Source organism: Bacillus rossius, chromosome 6, assembly GCF_032445375.1.
Source record: "Bacillus rossius redtenbacheri isolate Brsri chromosome 6, Brsri_v3, whole genome shotgun sequence".
Classification (NCBI taxonomy): domain Eukaryota; kingdom Metazoa; phylum Arthropoda; class Insecta; order Phasmatodea; family Bacillidae; genus Bacillus; species Bacillus rossius.
The window spans coordinates 502,579-522,725 of NC_086334.1; the positions used below are offsets into that span (position 1 = coordinate 502,579).

The 20,147-nt window shown below is 51.5% G+C and overlaps 1 protein-coding gene across 1 annotated transcript in view; it reads right to left on the reverse strand.

Annotated features, from left to right (window-relative positions):
- LOC134533355 (lactase/phlorizin hydrolase-like) overlaps positions 1–20,147 on the reverse strand; it is an 87,259-nt gene that overhangs the window by 39,679 nt on the left and 27,433 nt on the right. Inside the window, exons 2-3 of the mRNA XM_063370876.1 lie at positions 1,396–1,529; positions 175–309 (exon numbers count right to left, since the gene is read on the reverse strand). Of these exons, the coding sequence (XP_063226946.1) occupies positions 175–309; positions 1,396–1,529 (269 nt within the window). The remainder of the gene's footprint in view (positions 1–174; positions 310–1,395; positions 1,530–20,147) is intronic.

Here is a 20,147-nt window from a genome sequence, read left to right on the forward strand (position 1 = left end):
TGTTTACCCGCTTGCAGGGCTCGCCCTGCCGCCTTCTGCCGCTGTGAATATTGCCAGAACCAAGGCTGTCCCTTTAGCTTCGCTATTCTCCATCGTGCCGTTCCGCCGTGTGTTCCAGTTTCAATTGTAGACCAATATTATTTTGCTAAGCATATTTAAAAAAACGCCACTCACCACCGGCTGGATGTTGTTGGCGAGCAGCTCGTTGATGAGGTTGTTGTAGTAGTCGATGCCGTCCTGGTTGATGACGGACACGTCTCCCTTCGGCAGGATCCTCGGCCAGGATATCGAGAAGCGGTAGAAGTTGAACTGCCAAGGAAAACCGATTTTCGTTCTCATGTCATCGCTTCATGGTTATAACTGGCATCCATAGTACGTAAGTTAAGTTGGAAAGTTTTCCTGACCGTATGAAACAATTCATTTGAAGTGTTATGGGACCATCTCCGGTTCTTTAAAACTTATTTTTTTGGTTAATTTTATGATCTAGCCCTAACATCTAAAATTCATGAAAGTTAGTTACAGTCAATTTTGTTACAATTTAAATCATAAACAAAGGTATTTTATTTAAATGTCATTCAATGTGTAACTATTGACGGCACTATTATCAGAAAATCTGTAAGATAATTCTGGATGTTTTGTTGATCTTGCAATGCGGAAGTTCATTGACATTCACCACTGTGGTTTACACCGGATGCTATAGAAAAAACGTCAAGAATTGACAACAAAGATGAATACATAAACACACAGAGAACAAGCCAAGATCAGCTGATGCCAAATCTAAATGCCTGTGCAGCACACTTCCGTTGATGTAATTCAGCCAGAAAATATAATTAAATAAATTACAGCACAGACAAACACAATGAGCTAACAACGACGAGAGAGTTGCAACAACAACAGCTAAAACAGACAAACAACTTTGATGAACACTGCAAAGCATGATGGACCCAGCGATCAAAACAAACAGATGTTCTGGGCGACATGGACAGCACGGACGAACACAGTTGTGACGTTTCAGGATCTGACATCTGCTCCCGTCATCAGGCACAATGACAGTCCAGTATAGACATATCCTTACCTAATGACTCCTAATATACTAACAACTCACAACAGTTTCCAACGAGTCATGACTAGCGGCATAAATGTTTCGCAAATTAATCAGATAGCTCATCAGATTACAATAAGGTATGTCTGCGTCATCGATTGTTGCCATCTGCAAAAGAAACTATTGCCCAATTTGGCCATGCCACTCGGGGAGCGTTTGCTTCCGCACTGGATGGCTGTGACTGGAGTATTCCGGCAGACCACGTGACGAAGACAATGCTAAGAATACGTGGCCGCAGGCACGGCACACAGCGCGGAGACGGACTGCAGCAGCTGCTCTGTGCGGGAGCTCACCCCGATTGTCTTGAGCGCCTTCACGTCCTCCTGGTACTTGTGGTAGGAGTCGCAGGCCACGTCACCCGTGGCTCCCTGGGCGATGCAGCTGGGACTCGTGTGGACGAACCTGTCCCAGATGCTCTCTCCCTTGCCTGCCGACAAGGGGACCAGCTCGTCACTTCACGGCTGTTTTACTCTTCAGTATTGTCCACCCCGCCACTTCAAAGTTACTTAAAAACACATTCTTGCGGTAGGAACACTGTAGTGGAAGCATTCACAAAAAAACATAAAAATTAACATCCATTCTCTAAAAAAAAAATACTGTTTAAAATTGCCGAACATAATTCATTTTTATAACTTAATTTTGAATATATCAAATATATTACACTTACACCCAGTAAGGGACATTTAATCTATGTTTATAAACCTTACAGTTTATAATTAAGTACCTTCCATACTGCATACATATTTATTGTAGGTTGGCAAAACTTATTTCTTCACGTAGATAATTTTCCCCTTAATCTCGTTTTCCAACGACTAAATAATACTACGATTGTCACTCAGTTGAACAATATTTCTTAAATTTAATATCAAACATTAAAACGTAATTGTAAAATTTTCAGTTTCGCAAAAAAAAATTTTTGTAGTAAATAAATGGATATGCACTATGTTCTCAATTCTCTGTCGAGACACTCCAAATAATGAAATATTTATGTGGATACCTGCAGTTATATTATTTTAACTAACAGAACTTGTGGAAGCTGATTGTCGTCAAAAACAAATAATTAAGTCAAAAAAAATTACTTGTACGACTTAGGCCTACTTCGTTAATTCTGATATTCCTTGTGCTTAAAAGAATTTTAATGAAACTATTGTAAATTCATTTGAATTATATCCAAGTTAAAAGACCTCATTATGATTTATAATATCGTACTAGTTATATTTACAGTATAATCTCTACCCTGTTAAAATGAACACCTAGAATTTACGTTGAAATTTGAATTCAAATAACTGGAATTTTTTTAATACATTGACAAATATCTTCGTAAATATAATAGCAGAAACGCTATTTTTTCCTTGAAAAATAACTCGCAGAAATATTCTTGGAATATTCACAAAAACTTCAAAAACTGGTAAAATCTTCACTCACTCTTCGTCTATCCACGTACCGTTTAAATCATTCATTACTATAATATAGTATCAAATTGTATCTATAAATATTTAATAAATATAATTATATTGGTAAGTCTTCTGTGATGGAAGTGTAATATTAAACAAATTAAAATTTAGATATTCTAATTATAATGAATGACTCCAAGATATTTTATAAACCATGCATCCATAAACTCGGGCAAATTTTTCTCGTAAGGTAAGTTGTTTAAATAATTCCCCATTTGTTGTATAGACTAAAATTTGAAAGAGTACTTTATCATTCCTCAAATTAATTCACAATCTGAAAACAGAACAAATGCTACATGTTTAATTGTTGAAATTTGCCTCTAATTCATTTAGGTGACTGTTGTGGGTTTTGGTTACTCATCTAAACTAAATATAAAAATAAATTTTGTACCTTTACAAAATATTCTTTTGCAAAGTAGTTGCCAAGAAATAGTAATATTACAAGAAATATATTGTAGCTTTGTACAATACATGGCTATGATTATTTTTGCATATTATATGAAATACGTTTTTCGAGATAATACTATTTCTTACGAAAATTGGCGCATAACTTTATATTATATTTGAAATTTCATTCAAGCATAAATTTATTTCAAGCAATGGAAAAAATATAGTTTATTATGGAATAGTTAGTCTTAAATTTGTTTTATTAAATTTATCAATGCGAGTAATTAATACTGGAATGCTATTCAGGGAACGGTTTACAAATAACTTTAACTATTGGAGGTACTGGGACAACACAAAACATAAGTGCCCTGGTAAGTATCCGAAACCAGTATTATTGTGAACATTGTTTTATAGTGATACAGTTGTTTTCATGTAAACTTGCATATTTTAAAAAATCTGTAAATTTATATTAATACTGATTGGTTTACTTAAAAACGATGACAGTATAACAAAATTATTTTCTTTTGATGGTTCGTGGGGAGGTTCGAGCGCTGGTAGTCAGGTGTGCTACAGGAGTAGCTAATAGTCAGGTGTGCTACAGGAGTAGCTGGTAGACAGATGTGCTGCAGGAGTAGCCGGTAGTCAGGTGTGCTGCAGGAGTAGCCGGTAGTCAGGTGTGCTACAGGAGTAGCTGGTAGTCAGGTGTGCTGCAGGAGTAGCTAGTAGTCAGGTGTGCTACAGGAGTAGATGGTAGTCAGGTGTGCTACAGGAGTAGCTGGTAATCATGTGTGCAACAGGAGTATCTAGTAGTCAGGTGTGCTGCAGGAGTAGCCGGTAGTCAGGTGTGCTACAGGAGTAGCTGGTAGTCAGGTGTGCTACAGGAGTAGCTGGTAGTCAGGTGTGCTACAGGAGTAGCTGGTAGTCAGGTGTGCTACAGGAGTAGCTGGTAGTCAGGTGTGCTACAGGAGTAGCTGGTAGTCAGGTGTGCTACAGGAGTAGCTGGTAGTCATGTGTGCTACAGGAGTAGCCGGTAGTCAGGTGTGCTACAGGAGTAGCTGGTAGTCAGGTGTGCTACAGGAGTAGCTGGTAATAATGTGTGCTGCAGGAGTAGCAGGTAGTCAGGTGTGCTGCAGGAGTAGCCGGTAGTCACGTGTGCTGCAGGAGTAGCCGGTAGTCAGGTGTGCTGCAGGAGTAGCCGGTAGTCAGATGTGATACAGGAGAAGCCGGTAGTCAGGTATGCTACAGGAGTAGCTGGTAGTCAGGTGTGCTACGGGAGTATCTGGTAGTCAGGTGTGCTGCAGGAGTAGCTGGTAGTCAGGTGTGCTGCAGGAGTAGCTGGTAGTCAGGTGTGCTGCAGGAGTAGCTGGTAGTCAGGTGTGCTGCAGGAGTAGCTGGTAGTCAGGTGTGCTACAGGAGTAGCTGGTAATCATGTGTGCTGCAGGAGTAGCCGGTAGTCAGGTGTGCTGCAGGAGTAGCCGGTAGTCAGGTGTGCTGCAGGAGTAGCCGGTAGTCAGGTGTGCTGCAGGAGTAGCCGGTAGTCAGGTGTGTTACAGGAGTAGCCGGTAGTCAGGTGTGCTACAGGAGTAGCTGGTAGTCAGGTGTGCTACAGGAGTAACTGGTAGTCAAGTGTGCTGCAGGAGTAGCCGGTAGTCAGGTGTGCTACAGGAGTAGCCGGTAGTCAGGTGTGCTACAGAAGTAGCTGGTAGTCAGGTGTGCTGCAGGAGTACCTGGTAGTCAGGTGTGCTACAGGAGTATCTGGTAGTCAGGTGTGCTGCAGGAGTAGCTGGTAGTCAGGTGTGCTGCAGGAGTAGCCGGTAGTCAGGTGTGCTGCAGAAGTAGCTAGTAATCAGGTGTGCTGCAGGAGTAGCCGGTAGTCAGGTGTGCTACAGTAGTAGCTGGTAGTCAGGTGTGCTACAGGAGTAGCCGGTAGTCAGGTGTGTTACAGGAATAGCTGGTAGTCAGTTGTGCTACAGAAGTAGCTGGTAGTCAGGTGTGCTACAGGAGTAGCTGGTAGTCAGGTGTGCTACAGGAGTATCTGGTAGTCAGGTGTGCTGCAGGAGTAGCTGGTAGTCAGGTGTGCTGCAGGATTATCTGGTAGTCAGGTGTGCTACAGGAGTAGCCGGTAGTCAGGTGTGCTACAGAAGTAGCTGGTAGTCAGGTGTGCTGCATGAGTACCTGGTAGTCAGGTGTGCTACAGGAGTAGCTGGTAGTCAGGTGTGCTGCAGGAGTAGCTGATAGTCAGGTGTGCTGCAGGAGTAGCCGGTAGTCAGGTGTGCTGCAGAAGTAGCTAGTAATCAGGTGTGCTGCAGGAGTAGCCGGTAGTCAGGTGTGCTACAGGAGTAGCTGGTAGTCAGGTGTGCTACAGGAGTAGCCGGTAGTCAGGTGTGTTACAGGAATAGCTGGTAGTCAGTTGTGCTACAGAAGTAGCTGGTAGTCAGGTGTGCTACAGGAGTAGCTGGTAGTCAGGTGTGCTACAGGAGTATCTGGAAGTCAGGTGTGCTGCAGGAGTAGCTGGTAGTCAGGTGTGCTGCAGGAGTAGCTGGTAGTCAGGTGTGCTACAGGAGTAGCTGGTAGTCAGGTGTGCTACAGGAGTAGCTGTTAATCATGTGTGCTGCAGGAGTAGCCAGTAGTCAGGTGTGCTGCAAGAGTACCTGGTAGTCAGGTGTGCTACAGGAGTAGCTGGTAGTCAGGTGTGCTGCAGGAGTAGCTGGTAGTCAGGTGTGCTGCAGGAGTAGCCTGTAGTCAGGTGTGCTGCAGAAGTATCTGGTAGTCAGGTGTGCTGCAGGAGTAGCCGGTAGTCAGGTGTGCTACAGGAGTAGCTGGTAGTCAGGTGTGCTACAGGAGTAGCCGGTAGTCAGGTGTGTTACAGGAGTAGCTGGTAGTCAGTTGTGCTACAGAAGTAGCCGGTAGTCAGGTGTGCTACAGGAGTAGCTGGTAGTCAGGTGTGCTACAGGAGTATCTGGTAGTCAGGTGTGCTGCAGGAGTAGCTGGTAGTCAGGTGTGCTGCAGAAGTAGCTGGTAGTCAGGTGTGCTGCAGGAGTAGCTGGTAGTCAGGTGTGCTACAGGAGTAGCTGGTAATCATGTGTGCTGCAGGAGTAGCCGCTAGTCAGGTGTGCTGCAGGAGTAGCCGGTAGTCAGGTGTGCTGCAGGAGTAGCCGGTAGTCAGGTGTGCTGCAGGAGTAGCCGGTAGTCAGGTGTGTTACAGGAGTAGCCGGTAGTCAGGTGTGCTACAGGAGTAACTGGTAGTCAAGTGTATTGCAGGAGTAGCCGGTAGTCAGGTATGCTACAGGAGTAGCTGGTAGTCAGGTGTGCTACGGGAGTATCTGGTAGTCAGGTGTGCTGCAGGAGTAGCTGGTAGTCAGGTGTGCTGCAGGAGTAGCTGGTAGTCAGGTGTGCTACAGGAGTAACTGGTAGTCAAGTGTGCTGCAGGAGTAGCCGGTAGTCAGGTGTGTTACAGGAGTAGCCGGTAGTCAGGTGTGCTACAGGAGTAGCTGGTAGTCAGGTGTGCTACAGGAGTAACTGGTAGTAAGTGTGCTGCAGGAGTAGCCGGTAGTCAGGTGTGCTACAGGAGTAGCCGGTAGTCAGGTGTGCTACAGGAGTAGCTGGTAGTCAGGTGTGCTGCAGGAGTAGCTGGTAGTCAGGTGTGCTGCAGGAGTAGCTGGTAGTCAGGTGTGCTGCAGGAGTACCTGGTAGTCAGGTGTGCTGCAGGAGTAGCTGGTAGTCAGGTGTGCTGCAGGAGTAGCTGGTAGTCAGGTGTGCTGCAGGAGTAGCTGGTAGTCAGGTGTGCTACAGGAGTAGCTGGTAGTCAGGTGTGCTACAGGAGTAGCCGGTAGTCAGGTGTGCTGCAGGAGTAGCTGGTAGTCAGGTGTGCTGCAGGAGTAGCTGGTAGTCAGGTGTGCTGCAGGAGTAGCTGGTAGTCAGGTGTGCTGCAGGAGTACCTGGTAGTCAGGTGTGCTGCAGGAGTAGCTGGTAGTCAGGTGTGCTGCAGGAGTAGCTGGTAGTCAGGTGTGCTGCAGGAGTAGCTGGTAGTCAGGTGTGCTGCAGGAGTAGCTGGTAGTCAGGTGTGCTACAGGAGTAGCTGGTAGTCAGGTGTGCTGCAGGAGTAGCTGGTAGTCAGGTGAGCTGCAGGAGTAGCTGGTAGTCAGGTGTGCTGCAGGAGTAGCCGGTAGTCAGGTGTGCTACAGGAGTAGCTGGTAGTCAGGTGTGCTGCAGGAGTAGCTAGTAGTCAGGTGTGCTACAGGAGTAGATGGTAGTCAGGTGTGCTACAGGAGTAGCTGGTAATCATGTGTGCAACAGGAGTATCTGGTAGTCAGGTGTGCTGCAGGAGTAGCCGGTAGTCAGGTGTGCTACAGGAGTAGCTGGTAGTCAGGTGTGCTGCAGGAGTAGCCGGTAGTCAGGTGTGTTACAGGAGTAGCCGGTAGTCAGGTGTGCTACAGGAGTAGCTGGTAGTCAGGTGTGCTACAGGAGTAACTGGTAGTCAAGTGTGCTGCAGGAGTAGCCGGTAGTCAGGTGTGCTACAGGAGTAGCCGGTAGTCAGGTGTGCTACAGAAGTAGCTGGTAGTCAGGTGTGCTGCAGGAGTACCTGGTAGTCAGGTGTGCTGCAGGAGTAGCTGGTAGTCAGGTGTGCTGCAGAAGTAGCTGGTAGTCAGGTGTGCTGCAGGAGTAGCTGGTAGTCAGGTGTGCTACAGGAGTAGCTGGTAATCATGTGTGCTGCAGGAGTAGCTGGTAGTCAGGTGTGCTGCAGGAGTAGCCGGTAGTCAGGTGTGCTGCAGGAGTAGCCGGTAGTCAGGTGTGCTGCAGGAGTAGCCGGTAGTCAGGTGTGTTACAGGAGTAGCCGGTAGTCAGGTGTGCTACAGGAGTAGCTGGTAGTCAGGTGTGCTACAGGAGTAACTGGTAGTCAAGTGTGCTGCAGGAGTATCCGGTAGTCAGGTGTGTTACAGGAGTAGCTGGTAGTCAGGTGTGCTGCAGGAGTAGCTGGTAGTCAGGTGTGCTACAGGAGTAGCTGGTAGTCAGGTGTGCTGCAGGAGTAGCTGGTAGTCAGGTGTGCTGCAGGAGTAGCTGGTAGTCAGGTGTGCTGCAGGAGTAGCCGGTAGTCAGGTGTGCTACAGGAGTACCTGGTAGTCAGGTGTGCTGCAGGAGTAGCTGGTAGTCAGGTGTGCTACAGGAGTAGCTGGTTTTCAGGTGTGCTGCAGGAGTAGCTGGTAGTCAGGTGTGCTGCAGGAGTAGCTGGTAGTCAGGTGTGCTGCAGGAGTAGCTGGTAGTCAGGTGTGCTGCAGGAGTAGCCTGTAGTCAGGTGTGCTGCAGAAGTATCTGGTAGTCAGGTGAGCTGCAGGAGTAGCCGGTAGTCAGGTGTGCTACAGGAGTAGCTGGTAGTCAGGTGTGCTACAGGAGTAGCCGGTAGTCAGGTGTGTTACAGGAGTAGCTGGTAGTCAGTTGTGCTACAGAAGTAGCCGGTAGTCAGGTGTGCTACAGGAGTAGCTGGTAGTCAGGTGTGCTACAGGAGTATCTGGTAGTCAGGTGTGCTGCAGGAGTAGCTGGTAGTCAGGTGTGCTGCAGAAGTAGCTGGTAGTCAGGTGTGCTGCAGGAGTAGCTGGTAGTCAGGTGTGCTACACGAGTAGCTGGTAATCATGTGTGCTGCAGGAGTAGCCGGTAGTCAGGTGTGCTGCAGGAGTAGCCGGTAGTCAGGTGTGCTGCAGGAGTAGCCGGTAGTCAGGTGTGCTGCAGGAGTACCCGTTAGTCAGGTGTGTTACAGGAGTAGCCGGTAGTCAGGTGTGCTACAGGAGTAGCTGGTAGTCAGGTGTGCTACAGGAGTAACTGGTAGTCAAGTGTGCTGCAGGAGTAGCCGGTAGTCAGGTGTGTTACAGGAGTAGCCGGTAGTCAGGTGTGCTACAGGAGTAGCTGGTAGTCAGGTGTGCTACAGGAGTAACTGGTAGTAAGTGTGCTGCAGGAGTAGCCGGTAGTCAGGTGTGCTACAGGAGTAGCCGGTAGTCAGGTGTGCTACAGGAGTAGCTGGTAGTCAGGTGTGCTGCAGGAGTAGCTGGTAGTCAGGTGTGCTGCAGGAGTAGCTGGTAGTCAGGTGTGCTGCAGGAGTACCTGGTAGTCAGGTGTGCTGCAGGAGTAGCTGGTAGTCAGGTGTGCTGCAGGAGTAGCTGGTAGTCAGGTGTGCTGCAGGATTAGCTGGTAGTCAGGTGTGCTACAGGAGTAGCTGGTAGTCAGGTGTGCTACAGGAGTAGCCGGTAGTCAGGTGTGCTGCAGGAGTAGCTGGTAGTCAGGTGTGCTGCAGGAGTAGCTGGTAGTCAGGTGTGCTGCAGGAGTAGCTGGTAGTCAGGTGTGCTGCAGGAGTACCTGGTAGTCAGGTGTGCTGCAGGAGTAGCTGGTAGTCAGGTGTGCTGCAGGAGTAGCTGGTAGTCAGGTGTGCTGCAGGAGTAGCTGGTAGTCAGGTGTGCTGCAGGAGTAGCTGGTAGTCAGGTGTGCTACAGGAGTAGCTGGTAGTCAGGTGTGCTGCAGGAGTAGCTGGTAGTCAGGTGTGCTGCAGGAGTAGCTGGTAGTCAGGTGTGCTGCAGGAGTAGCCGGTAGTCAGGTGTGCTACAGGAGTAGCTGGTAGTCAGTTGTGCTGCAGGAGTAGCTGGTAGTCAGGTGTGCTACAGGAGTAGCTGGTAGTCAGGTGTGCTGCAGGAGTAGCTGGTAGTCAGGTGTGCTACAGGAGTAGCTGGTAGTCAGGTGTGCTGCAGGAGTAGCTGGTAGTCAGGTGTGCTGCAGGAGTAGCCGGTAGTCAGGTGTGCTACAGGAGTAGCTGGTAGTCAGGTGTGCTGCAGGAGTAGCTGGTAGTCAGGTGTGCTACAGGAGTAGCTGGTAGTCAGGTGTGCTGCAGGAGTAGCTGGTAGTCAGGTGTGCTGCAGGAGTAGCTGGTAGTCAGGTGTGCTGCAGGAGTAGCCGGTAGTCAGGTGTGCTACAGGAGTAGCTGGTAGTCAGGTGTGCTGCAGGAGTAGCTGGTAGTCAGGTGTGCTACAGGAGTAGCCGGTAGTCAGGTGTGCTGCAGGAGTAGCTGGTAGTCAGGTGTGCTGCAGGAGTAGCTGGTAGTCAGGTGTGCTACAGGAGTAGCTGGTAGTCAGGTGTGCTACAGGAGTAGCCGGTAGTCAGGTGTGCTGCAGGAGTAGCTGGTAGTCAGGTGTGCTGCAGGAGTAGCTGGTAGTCAGGTGTGCTACAGGAGTAGCTGGTAGTCAGGTGTGCTGCAGGAGTAGCTGGTAGTCAGGTGTGCTGCAGGAGTAGCCGGTAGTCAGGTGTGCTACAGGAGTAGCTGGTAGTCAGGTGTGCTGCAGGAGTAGCTGGTAGTCAGGTGTGCTACAGGAGTAGCTGGTAGTCAGGTGTGCTGCAGGAGTAGCTGGTAGTCAGGTGTGCTGCAGGAGTAGCCGGTAGTCAGGTGTGCTACAGGAGTAGCTGGTAGTCAGGTGTGCTGCAGGAGTAGCTGGTAGTCAGGTGTGCTGCAGGAGTAGCTGGTAGTCAGGTGTGCTGCAGGAGTAGCTGGTAGTCAGGTGTGCTACAGGAGTAGCTGGTAGTCAGGTGTGCTGCAGGAGTAGCTGGTAGTCAGGTGAGCTGCAGGAGTAGCTGGTAGTCAGGTGTGCTGCAGGAGTAGCCGGTAGTCAGGTGTGCTACAGGAGTAGCTGGTAGTCAGGTGTGCTGCAGGAGTAGCTAGTAGTCAGGTGTGCTACAGGAGTAGATGGTAGTCAGGTGTGCTACAGGAGTAGCTGGTAATCATGTGTGCAACAGGAGTATCTAGTAGTCAGGTGTGCTGCAGGAGTAGCCGGTAGTCAGGTGTGCTACAGGAGTAGCTGGTAGTCAGGTGTGCTACAGGAGTAACTGGTAGTAAGTGTGCTGCAGGAGTAGCCGGTAGTCAGGTGTGCTACAGGAGTAGCCGGTAGTCAGGTGTGCTACAGGAGTAGCTGGTAGTCAGGTGTGCTGCAGGAGTAGCTGGTAGTCAGGTGTGCTGCAGGAGTAGCTGGTAGTCAGGTGTGCTGCAGGAGTACCTGGTAGTCAGGTGTGCTGCAGGAGTAGCTGGTAGTCAGGTGTGCTGCAGGAGTAGCTGGTAGTCAGGTGTGCTGCAGGATTAGCTGGTAGTCAGGTGTGCTGCAGGAGTAGCTAGTAGTCAGGTGTGCTACAGGAGTAGATGGTAGTCAGGTGTGCTACAGGAGTAGCTGGTAATCATGTGTGCAACAGGAGTATCTAGTAGTCAGGTGTGCTGCAGGAGTAGCTGGTAGTCAGGTGTGCTACAGGAGTAGCTGGTAATCATGTGTGCTACAGGAGTAGCTGGTAGTCAGGTGTGCTACGGGAGTATCTGGTAGTCAGGTGTGCTGCAGGAGTAGCTGGTAGTCAGGTGTGCTGCAGGAGTAGCTGGTAGTCAGGTGTGCTGCAGGAGTAGCTGGTAGTCAGGTGTGCTGCAGGAGTAGCTGGTAGTCAGGTGTGCTACAGGAGTAGCTGGTAATCATGTGTGCTGCAGGAGTAGCCGGTAGTCAGGTGTGCTGCAGGAGTAGCCGGTAGTCAGGTGTGCTGCAGGAGTAGCCGGTAGTCAGGTGTGCTGCAGGAGTAGCCGGTAGTCAGGTGTGTTACAGGAGTAGCCGGTAGTCAGGTGTGCTACAGGAGTAGCTGGTAGTCAGGTGTGCTACAGGAGTAACTGGTAGTCAAGTGTGCTGCAGGAGTAGCCGGTAGTCAGGTGTGCTACAGGAGTAGCCGGTAGTCAGGTGTGCTACAGAAGTAACTGGTAGTCAGGTGTGCTGCAGGAGTACCTGGTAGTCAGGTGTGCTACAGGAGTATCTGGTAGTCAGGTGTGCTGCAGGAGTAGCTGGTAGTCAGGTGTGCTGCAGGAGTAGCCGGTAGTCAGGTGTGCTGCAGAAGTAGCTAGTAATCAGGTGTGCTGCAGGAGTAGCCGGTAGTCAGGTGTGCTACAGTAGTAGCTGGTAGTCAGGTGTGCTACAGGAGTAGCCGGTAGTCAGGTGTGTTACAGGAATAGCTGGTAGTCAGTTGTGCTACAGAAGTAGCTGGTAGTCAGGTGTGCTACAGGAGTAGCTGGTAGTCAGGTGTGCTACAGGAGTATCTGGTAGTCAGGTGTGCTGCAGGAGTAGCTGGTAGTCAGGTGTGCTGCAGGATTATCTGGTAGTCAGGTGTGCTACAGGAGTAGCCGGTAGTCAGGTGTGCTACAGAAGTAGCTGGTAGTCAGGTGTGCTGCAGGAGTACCTGGTAGTCAGGTGTGCTACAGGAGTAGCTGGTAGTCAGGTGTGCTGCAGGAGTAGCTGATAGTCAGGTGTGCTGCAGGAGTAGCCGGTAGTCAGGTGTGCTGCAGAAGTAGCTAGTAATCAGGTGTGCTGCAGGAGTAGCCGGTAGTCAGGTGTGCTACAGGAGTAGCTGGTAGTCAGGTGTGCTACAGGAGTAGCCGGTAGTCAGGTGTGTTACAGGAATAGCTGGTAGTCAGTTGTGCTACAGAAGTAGCTGGTAGTCAGGTGTGCTACAGGAGTAGCTGGTAGTCAGGTGTGCTACAGGAGTATCTGGAAGTCAGGTGTGCTGCAGGAGTAGCTGGTAGTCAGGTGTGCTGCAGGAGTAGCTGGTAGTCAGGTGTGCTACAGGAGTAGCTGGTAGTCAGGTGTGCTACAGGAGTAGCTGTTAATCATGTGTGCTGCAGGAGTAGCCAGTAGTCAGGTGTGCTGCAAGAGTACCTGGTAGTCAGGTGTGCTACAGGAGTAGCTGGTAGTCAGGTGTGCTGCAGGAGTAGCTGGTAGTCAGGTGTGCTGCAGGAGTAGCCTGTAGTCAGGTGTGCTGCAGAAGTATCTGGTAGTCAGGTGTGCTGCAGGAGTAGCCGGTAGTCAGGTGTGCTACAGGAGTAGCTGGTAGTCAGGTGTGCTACAGGAGTAGCCGGTAGTCAGGTGTGTTACAGGAGTAGCTGGTAGTCAGTTGTGCTACAGAAGTAGCCGGTAGTCAGGTGTGCTACAGGAGTAGCTGGTAGTCAGGTGTGCTACAGGAGTATCTGGTAGTCAGGTGTGCTGCAGGAGTAGCTGGTAGTCAGGTGTGCTGCAGAAGTAGCTGGTAGTCAGGTGTGCTGCAGGAGTAGCTGGTAGTCAGGTGTGCTACAGGAGTAGCTGGTAATCATGTGTGCTGCAGGAGTAGCCGCTAGTCAGGTGTGCTGCAGGAGTAGCCGGTAGTCAGGTGTGCTGCAGGAGTAGCCGGTAGTCAGGTGTGCTGCAGGAGTAGCCGGTAGTCAGGTGTGTTACAGGAGTAGCCGGTAGTCAGGTGTGCTACAGGAGTAACTGGTAGTCAAGTGTATTGCAGGAGTAGCCGGTAGTCAGGTATGCTACAGGAGTAGCTGGTAGTCAGGTGTGCTACGGGAGTATCTGGTAGTCAGGTGTGCTGCAGGAGTAGCTGGTAGTCAGGTGTGCTGCAGGAGTAGCTGGTAGTCAGGTGTGCTACAGGAGTAACTGGTAGTCAAGTGTGCTGCAGGAGTAGCCGGTAGTCAGGTGTGTTACAGGAGTAGCCGGTAGTCAGGTGTGCTACAGGAGTAGCTGGTAGTCAGGTGTGCTACAGGAGTAACTGGTAGTAAGTGTGCTGCAGGAGTAGCCGGTAGTCAGGTGTGCTACAGGAGTAGCCGGTAGTCAGGTGTGCTACAGGAGTAGCTGGTAGTCAGGTGTGCTGCAGGAGTAGCTGGTAGTCAGGTGTGCTGCAGGAGTAGCTGGTAGTCAGGTGTGCTGCAGGAGTACCTGGTAGTCAGGTGTGCTGCAGGAGTAGCTGGTAGTCAGGTGTGCTGCAGGAGTAGCTGGTAGTCAGGTGTGCTGCAGGAGTAGCTGGTAGTCAGGTGTGCTACAGGAGTAGCTGGTAGTCAGGTGTGCTACAGGAGTAGCCGGTAGTCAGGTGTGCTGCAGGAGTAGCTGGTAGTCAGGTGTGCTGCAGGAGTAGCTGGTAGTCAGGTGTGCTGCAGGAGTAGCTGGTAGTCAGGTGTGCTGCAGGAGTACCTGGTAGTCAGGTGTGCTGCAGGAGTAGCTGGTAGTCAGGTGTGCTGCAGGAGTAGCTGGTAGTCAGGTGTGCTGCAGGAGTAGCTGGTAGTCAGGTGTGCTGCAGGAGTAGCTGGTAGTCAGGTGTGCTACAGGAGTAGCTGGTAGTCAGGTGTGCTGCAGGAGTAGCTGGTAGTCAGGTGAGCTGCAGGAGTAGCTGGTAGTCAGGTGTGCTGCAGGAGTAGCCGGTAGTCAGGTGTGCTACAGGAGTAGCTGGTAGTCAGGTGTGCTGCAGGAGTAGCTGGTAGTCAGGTGTGCTACAGGAGTAGATGGTAGTCAGGTGTGCTACAGGAGTAGCTGGTAATCATGTGTGCAACAGGAGTATCTGGTAGTCAGGTGTGCTGCAGGAGTAGCCGGTAGTCAGGTGTGCTACAGGAGTAGCTGGTAGTCAGGTGTGCTGCAGGAGTAGCCGGTAGTCAGGTGTGTTACAGGAGTAGCCGGTAGTCAGGTGTGCTACAGGAGTAGCTGGTAGTCAGGTGTGCTACAGGAGTAACTGGTAGTCAAGTGTGCTGCAGGAGTAGCCGGTAGTCAGGTGTGCTACAGGAGTAGCCGGTAGTCAGGTGTGCTACAGAAGTAGCTGGTAGTCAGGTGTGCTGCAGGAGTACCTGGTAGTCAGGTGTGCTGCAGGAGTAGCTGGTAGTCAGGTGTGCTGCAGAAGTAGCTGGTAGTCAGGTGTGCTGCAGGAGTAGCTGGTAGTCAGGTGTGCTACAGGAGTAGCTGGTAATCATGTGTGCTGCAGGAGTAGCTGGTAGTCAGGTGTGCTGCAGGAGTAGCCGGTAGTCAGGTGTGCTGCAGGAGTAGCCGGTAGTCAGGTGTGCTGCAGGAGTAGCCGGTAGTCAGGTGTGTTACAGGAGTAGCCGGTAGTCAGGTGTGCTGCAGGAGTAGCTGGTAGTCAGGTGTGCTACAGGAGTAACTGGTAGTCAAGTGTGCTGCAGGAGTATCCGGTAGTCAGGTGTGTTACAGGAGTAGCTGGTAGTCAGGTGTGCTGCAGGGGTAGCTGGTAGTCAGGTGTGCTACAGGAGTAGCTGGTAGTCAGGTGTGCTGCAGGAGTAGCTGGTAGTCAGGTGTGCTGCAGGAGTAGCTGGTAGTCAGGTGTGCTGCAGGAGTAGCCGGTAGTCAGGTGTGCTACAGGAGTACCTGGTAGTCAGGTGTGCTGCAGGAGTAGCTGGTAGTCAGGTGTGCTACAGGAGTAGCTGGTTTTCAGGTGTGCTGCAGGAGTAGCTGGTAGTCAGGTGTGCTGCAGGAGTAGCTGGTAGTCAGGTGTGCTGCAGGAGTAGCTGGTAGTCAGGTGTGCTGCAGGAGTAGCCTGTAGTCAGGTGTGCTGCAGAAGTATCTGGTAGTCAGGTGTGCTGCAGGAGTAGCCGGTAGTCAGGTGTGCTACAGGAGTAGCTGGTAGTCAGGTGTGCTACAGTAGTAGCCGGTAGTCAGGTGTGTTACAGGAGTAGCTGGTAGTCAGTTGTGCTACAGAAGTAGCCGGTAGTCAGGTGTGCTACAGGAGTAGCTGGTAGTCAGGTGTGCTACAGGAGTATCTGGTAGTCAGGTGTGCTGCAGGAGTAGCTGGTAGTCAGGTGTGCTGCAGAAGTAGCTGGTAGTCAGGTGTGCTGCAGGAGTAGCTGGTAGTCAGGTGTGCTACACGAGTAGCTGGTAATCATGTGTGCTGCAGGAGTAGCCGGTAGTCAGGTGTGCTGCAGGAGTAGCCGGTAGTCAGGTGTGCTGCAGGAGTAGCCGGTAGTCAGGTGTGCTGCAGGAGTACCCGTTAGTCAGGTGTGTTACAGGAGTAGCCGGTAGTCAGGTGTGCTACAGGAGTAGCTGGTAGTCAGGTGTGCTACAGGAGTAACTGGTAGTCAAGTGTGCTGCAGGAGTAGCCGGTAGTCAGGTGTGTTACAGGAGTAGCCGGTAGTCAGGTGTGCTACAGGAGTAGCTGGTAGTCAGGTGTGCTACAGGAGTAACTGGTAGTAAGTGTGCTGCAGGAGTAGCCGGTAGTCAGGTGTGCTACAGGAGTAGCTGGTAGTCAGGTGTGCTACAGGAGTAGCTGGTAGTCAGGTGTGCTGCAGGAGTAGCTGGTAGTCAGGTGTGCTGCAGGAGTAGCTGGTAGTCAGGTGTGCTGCAGGAGTACCTGGTAGTCAGGTGTGCTGCAGGAGTAGCTGGTAGTCAGGTGTGCTGCAGGAGTAGCTGGTAGTCAGGTGTGCTGCAGGATTAGCTGGTAGTCAGGTGTGCTACAGGAGTAGCTGGTAGTCAGGTGTGCTACAGGAGTAGCCGGTAGTCAGGTGTGCTGCAGGAGTAGCTGGTAGTCAGGTGTGCTGCAGGAGTAGCTGGTAGTCAGGTGTGCTGCAGGAGTAGCTGGTAGTCAGGTGTGCTGCAGGAGTACCTGGTAGTCAGGTGTGCTGCAGGAGTAGCTGGTAGTCAGGTGTGCTGCAGGAGTAGCTGGTAGTCAGGTGTGCTGCAGGAGTAGCTGGTAGTCAGGTGTGCTGCAGGAGTAGCTGGTAGTCAGGTGTGCTACAGGAGTAGCTGGTAGTCAGGTGTGCTGCAGGAGTAGCTGGTAGTCAGGTGTGCTGCAGGAGTAGCTGGTAGTCAGGTGTGCTGCAGGAGTAGCCGATAGTCAGGTGTGCTACAGGAGTAGCTGGTAGTCAGTTGTGCTGCAGGAGTAGCTGGTAGTCAGGTGTGCTACAGGAGTAGCTGGTAGTCAGGTGTGCTGCAGGAGTAGCTGGTAGTCAGGTGTGCTACAGGAGTAGCTGGTAGTCAGGTGTGCTGCAGGAGTAGCTGGTAGTCAGGTGTGCTGCAGGAGTAGCCGGTAGTCAGGTGTGCTACAGGAGTAGCTGGTAGTCAGGTGTGCTGCAGGAGTAGCTGGTAGTCAGGTGTGCTACAGGAGTAGCTGGTAGTCAGGTGTGCTGCAGGAGTAGCTGGTAGTCAGGTGTGCTGCAGGAGTAGCTGGTAGTCAGGTGTGCTGCAGGAGTAGCCGGTAGTCAGGTGTGCTACAGGAGTAGCTGGTAGTCAGGTGTGCTGCAGGAGTAGCTGGTAGTCAGGTGTGCTACAGGAGTAGCCGGTAGTCAGGTGTGCTGCAGGAGTAGCTGGTAGTCAGGTGTGCTGCAGGAGTAGCTGGTAGTCAGGTGTGCTGCAGGAGTAGCTGGTAGTCAGGTGTGCTACAGGAGTAGCCGGTAGTCAGGTGTGCTGCAGAAGTAGCTAGTAATCAGGTGTGCTGCAGGAGTAGCCGGTAGTCAGGTGTGCTACAGGAGTAGCTGGTAGTCAGGTGTGCTACAGGAGTAGCCGGTAGTCAGGTGTGTTACAGGAATAGCTGGTAGTCAGTTGTGCTACAGAAGTAGCTGGTAGTCAGGTGTGCTACAGGAGTAGCTGGTAGTCAGGTGTGCTACAGGAGTATCTGGAAGTCAGGTGTGCTGCAGGAGTAGCTGGTAGTCAGGTGTGCTGCAGGAGTAGCTGGTAGTCAGGTGTGCTACAGGAGTAGCTGGTAGTCAGGTGTGCTACAGGAGTAGCTGTTAATCATGTGTGCTGCAGGAGAAAGCCAGTAGTCAGGTGTGCTGCAAGAGTACCTGGTAGTCAGGTGTGCTACAGGAGTAGCTGGTAGTCAGGTGTGCTGCAGGAGTAGCTGGTAGTCAGGTGTGCTGCAGGAGTAGCCTGTAGTCAGGTGTGCTGCAGAAGTATCTGGTAGTCAGGTGTGCTGCAGGAGTAGCCGGTAGTCAGGTGTGCTACAGGAGTAGCTGGTAGTCAGGTGTGCTACAGGAGTAGCCGGTAGTCAGGTGTGTTACAGGAGTAGCTGGTAGTCAGTTGTGCTACAGAAGTAGCCGGTAGTCAGGTGTGCTACAGGAGTAGCTGGTAGTCAGGTGTGCTACAGGAGTATCTGGTAGTCAGGTGTGCTGCAGGAGTAGCTGGTAGTCAGGTGTGCTGCAGAAGTAGCTGGTAGTCAGGTGTGCTGCAGGAGTAGCTGGTAGTCAGGTGTGCTACAGGAGTAGCTGGTAATCATGTGTGCTGCAGGAGTAGCCGCTAGTCAGGTGTGCTGCAGGAGTAGCCGGTAGTCAGGTGTGCTGCAGGAGTAGCCGGTAGTCAGGTGTGCTGCAGGAGTAGCCGGTAGTCAGGTGTGTTACAGGAGTAGCCGGTAGTCAGGTGTGCTACAGGAGTAACTGGTAGTCAAGTGTATTGCAGGAGTAGCCGGTAGTCAGGTATGCTACAGGAGTAGCTGGTAGTCAGGTGTGCTACGGGAGTATCTGGTAGTCAGGTGTGCTGCAGGAGTAGCTGGTAGTCAGGTGTGCTGCAGGAGTAGCTGGTAGTCAGGTGTGCTACAGGAGTAACTGGTAGTCAAGTGTGCTGCAGGAGTAGCCGGTAGTCAGGTGTGTTACAGGAGTAGCCGGTAGTCAGGTGTGCTACAGGAGTAGCTGGTAGTCAGGTGTGCTACAGGAGTAACTGGTAGTAAGTGTGCTGCAGGAGTAGCCGGTAGTCAGGTGTGCTACAGGAGTAGCCGGTAGTCAGGTGTGCTACAGGAGTAGCTGGTAGTCAGGTGTGCTGCAGGAGTAGCTGGTAGTCAGGTGTGCTGCAGGAGTAGCTGGTAGTCAGGTGTGCTGCAGGAGTAGCTGGTAGTCAGGTGTGCTGCAGGAGTAGCTGGTAGTCAGGTGTGCTGCAGGAGTAGCTGGTAGTCAGGTGTGCTGCAGGAGTAGCTGGTAGTCAGGTGTGCTACAGGAGTAGCTGGTAGTCAGGTGTGCTACAGGAGTAGCCGGTAGTCAGGTGTGCTGCAGGAGTAGCTGGTAGTCAGGTGTGCTGCAGGAGTAGCTGGTAGTCAGGTGTGCTGCAGGAGTAGCTGGTAGTCAGGTGTGCTGCAGGAGTACCTGGTAGTCAGGTGTGCTGCAGGAGTAGCTGGTAGTCAGGTGTGCTGCAGGAGTAGCTGGTAGTCAGGTGTGCTGCAGGAGTAGCTGGTAGTCAGGTGTGCTGCAGGAGTAGCTGGTAGTCAGGTGTGCTACAGGAGTAGCTGGTAGTCAGGTGTGCTGCAGGAGTAGCTGGTAGTCAGGTGAGCTGCAGGAGTAGCTGGTAGTCAGGTGTGCTGCAGGAGTAGCCGGTAGTCAGGTGTGCTACAGGAGTAGCTGGTAGTCAGGTGTGCTGCAGGAGTAGCTGGTAGTCAGGTGTGCTACAGGAGTAGATGGTAGTCAGGTGTGCTACAGGAGTAGCTGGTAATCATGTGTGCAACAGGAGTATCTGGTAGTCAGGTGTGCTGCAGGAGTAGCCGGTAGTCAGGTGTGCTACAGGAGTAGCTGGTAGTCAGGTGTGCTGCAGGAGTAGCCGGTAGTCAGGTGTGTTACAGGAGTAGCCGGTAGTCAGGTGTGCTACAGGAGTAGCTGGTAGTCAGGTGTGCTACAGGAGTAACTGGTAGTCAAGTGTGCTGCAGGAGTAGCCGGTAGTCAGGTGTGCTACAGGAGTAGCCGGTAGTCAGGTGTGCTACAGAAGTAGCTGGTAGTCAGGTGTGCTGCAGGAGTACCTGGTAGTCAGGTGTGCTGCAGGAGTAGCTGGTAGTCAGGTGTGCTGCAGAAGTAGCTGGTAGTCAGGTGTGCTGCAGGAGTAGCTGGTAGTCAGGTGTGCTACAGGAGTAGCTGGTAATCATGTGTGCTGCAGGAGTAGCTGGTAGTCAGGTGTGCTGCAGGAGTAGCCGGTAGTCAGGTGTGCTGCAGGAGTAGCCGGTAGTCAGGTGTGCTGCAGAAGTAGCCGGTAGTCAGGTGTGTTACAGGAGTAGCCGGTAGTCAGGTGTGCTGCAGGAGTAGCTGGTAGTCAGGTGTGCTACAGGAGTAACTGGTAGTCAAGTGTGCTGCAGGAGTATCCGGTAGTCAGGTGTGTTACAGGAGTAGCTGGTAGTCAGGTGTGCTGCAGGAGTAGCTGGTAGTCAGGTGTGCTACAGGAGTAGCTGGTAGTCAGGTGTGCTGCAGGAGTAGCTGGTAGTCAGGTGTGCTGCAGGAGTAGCTGGTAGTCAGGTGTGCTGCAGGAGTAGCCGGTAGTCAGGTGTGCTACAGGAGTACCTGGTAGTCAGGTGTGCTGCAGGAGTAGCTGGTAGTCAGGTGTGCTACAGGAGTAGCTGGTTTTCAGGTGTGCTGCAGGAGTAGCTGGTAGTCAGGTGTGCTGCAGGAGTAGCTGGTATTCAGGTGTGCTGCAGGAGTAGCTGGTAGTCAGGTGTGCTGCAGGAGT